The sequence below is a fragment of the Beta vulgaris genome, chromosome 5 (assembly GCF_026745355.1).
Source record: "Beta vulgaris subsp. vulgaris cultivar EL10 chromosome 5, EL10.2, whole genome shotgun sequence".
Taxonomy (NCBI): Eukaryota; Viridiplantae; Streptophyta; class Magnoliopsida; order Caryophyllales; family Amaranthaceae; genus Beta; species Beta vulgaris.
In genome coordinates, this window is record NC_079206.1 from 8,845,568 (window position 1) to 8,851,139 (window position 5,572).

At 33.2% G+C, this 5,572-nt stretch overlaps 1 protein-coding gene across 1 annotated transcript; it reads left to right on the plus strand.

The window, feature by feature from the left end:
* The first annotated feature begins 52 nt into the window (after positions 1-52).
* On the plus strand, positions 53-2,712 carry LOC104892586 (dof zinc finger protein DOF4.6). The gene is made up of 2 exons (XM_010678552.4): positions 53-322; positions 865-2,712. Exons 1-2 carry the CDS (start codon positions 299-301, stop codon positions 2,008-2,010), a joined length of 1,170 nt encoding a protein of 389 aa, XP_010676854.1. The 5' UTR covers positions 53-298; the 3' UTR covers positions 2,011-2,712.
* The last annotated feature ends 2,860 nt before the right edge of the window (positions 2,713-5,572 follow it).

The following is a 5,572-nucleotide window of genomic DNA, read 5'->3' on the forward strand; positions in this document are numbered from 1 at the left end:
CTTGTAATAAATTTAATCTATCAGATAAAAGGGGTATTTATTTGCGCCTCTTTCTCTCTCTTTCTTTCCCTTTCTTTTAATTTCTCACACACTCACTCATCTCATCAGGTATCAGCACATAAAAGTAAACAAACAAACCCAGACAAAAAACATCTAGAGAGAGAGAGAGAGAGAGAAAGCAAATTCAGACATTCCTTTCTCTTCTTTTTACAAACTTAGCTGCTAAAAAAGAAGCAATATTTCTTCTACTTTTTTTTTTTTTTCAAGTTTTCATCTTTGGTCTTCAGCTTCATCATCAATGGACACTGCTCAATGGCCTCAGGTATTTTAGAGAGAGAAAAAAAACAAAATCTTTGAGTACCCTTTTGATTTTTATTTTGTGGGATCTCATTTTCTGCATGAAAGATTGTGTCTTTTTTCATTTTGTGGGAATTTATATATTATGAAATTTTGTGTTTTAATTTCAATAATAATAATAATAATAACAATAATAATAAAGTGTTCATCTTTTTGAGCTGGGAGTGAAAGAGAAAAGGATGAATTTGTTATTATTATCATCATCTGTTAAGTTCTTGCTTTTCCTGCTGCTATAATCCTGCAAAAGTGGGGTTTTAAAAATAAAAATAAAAATATCAGTTAAATTTGTTCTCTTTTTTAGTTTGTTTTTATTTGCCTTTGGTTGTTTGTTTGTCACCTGTCTTCATCTTAATTTTGCTGTTTGTTTTTTTCCTTTGACTTGCTTTGTTGGATCTTGAAGCTAAATAAGATTTCTTCTCTTTTGCTTTTTTTCATAGCTTTCAATCTTCCTTTTTTTTTTTCATTTTTTCATACTTTTTAATTTTATTTTTCTTCTCACTTTTTTAGGAGATATTAATGAAACCAATGGAAGAAATACTCCCAAATACATGTTCCTCTTCACTAACAGCAGCAACAGCAGTAACAACAACAACATGCTCTAATCTCATCTCATCAAATACAACAACAACTACTAATAATAGTAACTCAAAACCTCCATCAACTTCCTTAGAAAGGAAAGTAAGACCTCAAAAAGATCAAGCTGTGAATTGTCCAAGGTGCAATTCAACCAACACCAAATTTTGTTACTACAACAATTACAGTCTTACTCAACCAAGATTTTTCTGTAAGACTTGTAGAAGGTATTGGACTGAAGGTGGATCTTTAAGGAACATTCCAGTTGGTGGTGGTTCAAGGAAGAACAAAAGACCTTCATCTTCTTCATATTCATCTTCATCATCTAAAAAAATTTCATCTCATGATTTGGTTGCTGCTGCTGCTGTGCATGAATCAAACTATCCTCATCACCAAAACCCTAAGATCCATCCTCATCAAATGCACCAACATCATCATCATCATCAACATTATCAAGGCCAAGATTTGAACTTGGGTTTTCCTCATCAAACTCATCATAATCAGCACCAGCACCAGCAGCAGGAATTCAGAAGTCTGTCAGAATTCATGCAATTGCCCACTATTGATCAAACTAGTAATACACCTAAAAACCAGATCACAAATTCTGCTGGTGGTGGTGCTGGTGGTAGTGCTGCTACTACTGCTACTACTACGACGACTGCTAATGATGGTCATCATCATCTCTCAGCTTTGGAGCTTCTAAATGGTCTTACATCCTCAAGAGGACTAACCCCATTCATGCCGATGCCGGTTCCGGATCCGAATGGGGTTTATTCATCTGGGTTTTCATTGCAGGATTTTAAACCAAGCTTAAATTTCTCACTTGTTGATGGACTTGGAAATGGGTATGGAAGTTTGCAAGGAGATCAAGTGCACCATCAAACAACAGCATCAGAAACAAATAATAATAATAATGGAAGGCTTTTGTTTCCATTTGAAGATTTGAAGCAAGTTTCAAGCACTACTAGTGCTGATCATAATAATAGTACTGAAAACAATAATCATGATCAAAATGGTGAGCAAGAGGATTCAACACCTGGGTATTGGAGTGGCATGTTGGGTAATGGAGGATCTTGGTAGTGAAGATCACATCACTTGCACAAAGATAATTAAGATGGTTTTTTTTTTTTTTTTACTTCTTTTTTTCTTTGTTTTAATCTCTTTAATTATTCTGATCTCCTTTGTTCATTTAGATTTTTCTTTAGGTGGGTGATGACTTGTTTTGGAGTTTCTTTAAATCTAACAGATAGGGATACAATATGGGTTCTCTTTTTTTTCCTCTTCTATCTTCTCATCATTTCTAATTCATTAGCTTATTTAAAATTTTAATTAAGTCTATGATCATTTGTGGGATTTTGAATCTTTCTTTATGCTTAGTGGCTTCATCAATAGGATGAGTACTTGGGAGTTGGGATGTAGTGATGACTGATGAGAGAATTGATCAAGAGAAGGAAAAAAAAAAGATTTTTTTATTAAAATAAAAAAAAAAAAAGCCCATAATTTTTGAAGGGTTTACCCATATGCTAAGTTAAGAGCTATGCTGTTTGTCTTCTACTGCAAGAAGAATTTTCCCAGATAAGCCATCCAGTAAACCTACTATTACCTGTTATTATCATCAATATCTTAGTGTCATTGGTTGGCTTTCTATTTATAATATGCATATGGAAGGAAAAATAGTTTAATGTATTGTATGATATAATGGTTAGTTTTGTAATGAGTTTGATGGAAGAAGGGTTTTGTGGATATATTATTAATGAGAATCAATGAAGAAATTCTGTGTTTTGTTTTATTCTTACACCAATATTCTTCATATTTTAGCTTATTTTTGTTTTCATTTTTATATGAATTTTCAAGTAATAATGATGTTATTGTTTTCAAAATAAGCATGTCAAGATCTCCAGAATGATCTAAAAAAGTGGAGATTATATTATAGAATCATGTGTGCTCAACAATATGATTGTGTATCCCTTCTTTTATGAGTTCTTGCTAGCAGGTTTAAGAGCAAGGAGGTCCCATTTTAAAGTGAAGAGTTGAGTGATTTTTGCAGCCATTAAAGCTATTTGTCCATGATAAAGAAAGGAGCTTAAATAAGGGAAAGAAAGGGGGAAAAAATATGGGTAAAACCTCAGGTATGATTTCTTATGACTTCACATGGGGCTTTCCAATAAAGTTAGTGTCTTTGATGTTGGACAGCTCTTCTCTCTTTTGAAGTTATGTAATTAATTGTGTTGTTTTTGTTGTTTTTAGAAATAGGTAGTATTAATTACTTAGAACCACCACTACTAGTTCCATTATGTTCAAATACAAGTACATATATATATTTCCATATCCAAACACTAGTCATTTTCCTTACTCCCTAGCAAGCTATGTATCACGGAAATAATTGCAAATTGCGATTTTCGAAATAATTAATAATAAACTCTTTAGAGACGGAAAACTGTATATATTTTCATTCATTTTCGGGGTTCATTAACACGAAAACAATTAATGACTAAGATTTTGGGAACGAAAACGTTTAAGAAACAAAACAACCTCAAATACCACTCACCACAAGTTCCATTGATTGTAAATTTTATATTTCATTTAACTTTTGCACTATTTACAAATTCTATTTTGATCGTATTTCTACATATGTATAAAATCCGATGTTAGTATATTAGTTCTTGAATTCGTCTCAATATACTACCTCTGTTTTTATTTAGTTGCAACAATTTCTACTTTTAGGTGTTTTTTATTAGTTGCAACATTTCCCTTTTTAGGAAAGCTTTTGGGATAATTTGACTATATTACCCTTACTTCACCTACTCATTCCCCATTTAATTATAGTACTAGTAGCAGGGGTAAGTGGGTCAATTATACTCTCTTTTTCTCATTTCTTAAAGTTTGTCCAAAAAGGTGAATGTTACAACTAAAAAAAACAGAGGTAGTGTATTTTTAAAACATCAAGTTTTCATAGCATTTTAATAATAGATAACTAAAAATATTAAATATCAAATTTATACAATAATAACTATACAAGTTAAAATAAAACATCTATTTAAAATGGAAAGAACTCAAGGAAGTATTAATTTTCCATGACTAAAGATTTTCTCTCTCTCTCCTCATTCACTCCATTTGAAGAGATTGTGTGAAAGATCTGACAAAGACCCTCCTGTTTTTTGAGCTAACAGGTGGGAAGGAGAGTAGGACCCACAAACATTCTCCTAGGCTAATGTGCCAAAAGGAATAATCTTGGCCACTTAATGGATCCATCTAGATCTATACCTTCTATTATGTCATTTTATATTACTATACATTATGCTTTCTATAATACTCTTGCAGTAGTATATTATAAGGGTCTTAATTAGTTACTAATTACTATTATAATAACACTATTATTGTACTGCTACAAACAATTACTAGCATACACTAAATAGTGGATGTTTGAAGCTAGCTAGCTGTGTGTATCTTTGCTGTAAACCACCAGTGAACAGTGATGTAAATTGTTGAGAGGCATGCAACATGCCAACATGCACTTCCCCACCTCATCATCATCATCATATTCATATATATTCATGGGGAATTGCTTTCCCTTGTTTCTTACTCATGGGGGTTTGTCTTGTCATTTCCACTGCAATTTCTGGGATTTTTACAAATATAAAAGACACGTACAAGAATATATTCTTTCTGTTAATAGTATAGCATCACCATGTATTTTACCATATGTGTTTAGCTATATGCTGAAAACTGCTGAATTTTAGAGGCTTTATATACCTAATCTTCCTTTGTTCAGTATAGGGGACAGCAATATTCGAAGTACTTTTCCTACTGAAAATAAGGGTTTGAAGGTATTATTCTAAGCACTTGATATGAATTGAGAGTTTTTTTTTTTGTAGAGGGTGAAGTAGTTATTATCGTTAAGACAATTTAGAATGTCTAATCACTATACTTTGAACTAGTTGTCTAGTTAAGGTAAGACTACGTAAATCTAAATCTGTCAAAAAAATTGCAACTTCACTCTTATGTGGTTAGAGTATAATCTGTTCTAGGATTATTTTGATTAGTAGTGTAATTGGTGTATTGGGGAGTGGAGGGAGATATTAAGGTGCTTAGATAACAATGGTGGAAGACGTGGAGGAGCCGAGAGACAGCAAGGGAAGTAAAGATATGGCGTTGGCCGAAGTGGTGCTCTTTATAACAGACTCCGTCATGGAGAAAACAGGTACAACATGACACGATATCGTGCAAGCCGGGTCATGGGCCATGCTTGTGCCGCATTTTTGGATTAAAAAAAAGCACCCTACCGCATGAGGCACAAATTTTGGCACGGAAAATGTATGACAAAATCATGATTTTAAGCCTAGGTGTAAACGTTCAATTCTCGTGTTATACTTAGACCTTAATATCTCAGTCTAGCAGTCCATCATGGCACGACCTTGCGTGCATAAGCCAGCGTCCTTTTCCTGGACCGTACCTTAGCCAAATCTATAGCACGATCGAGTGCCATCTTCATTTAAAACAGAACGGAGGAAGTATCAGCTAGAGCAGAGTTAGAGAGTGTGGCTTAACAGATTATGTGTGGATATCTACCGACATTAGAGAGAATTTTGTTTATTAGAAAGAGGAAGATAATATTGCTCCCTTCTTTCTCCTCCCAGTTCTT

Excerpts from the sequence above, each read along its gene's own strand:
- LOC104892586 (XM_010678552.4), top strand. The coding sequence starts at position 299 with ATGGACACTGCTCAATGGCCTCAG. Across the intron at positions 323-864 it reads ACACTGCTCAATGGCCTCAG|GAGATATTAATGAAACCAAT; the intron begins GTATTTTAGAGA and ends TCACTTTTTTAG.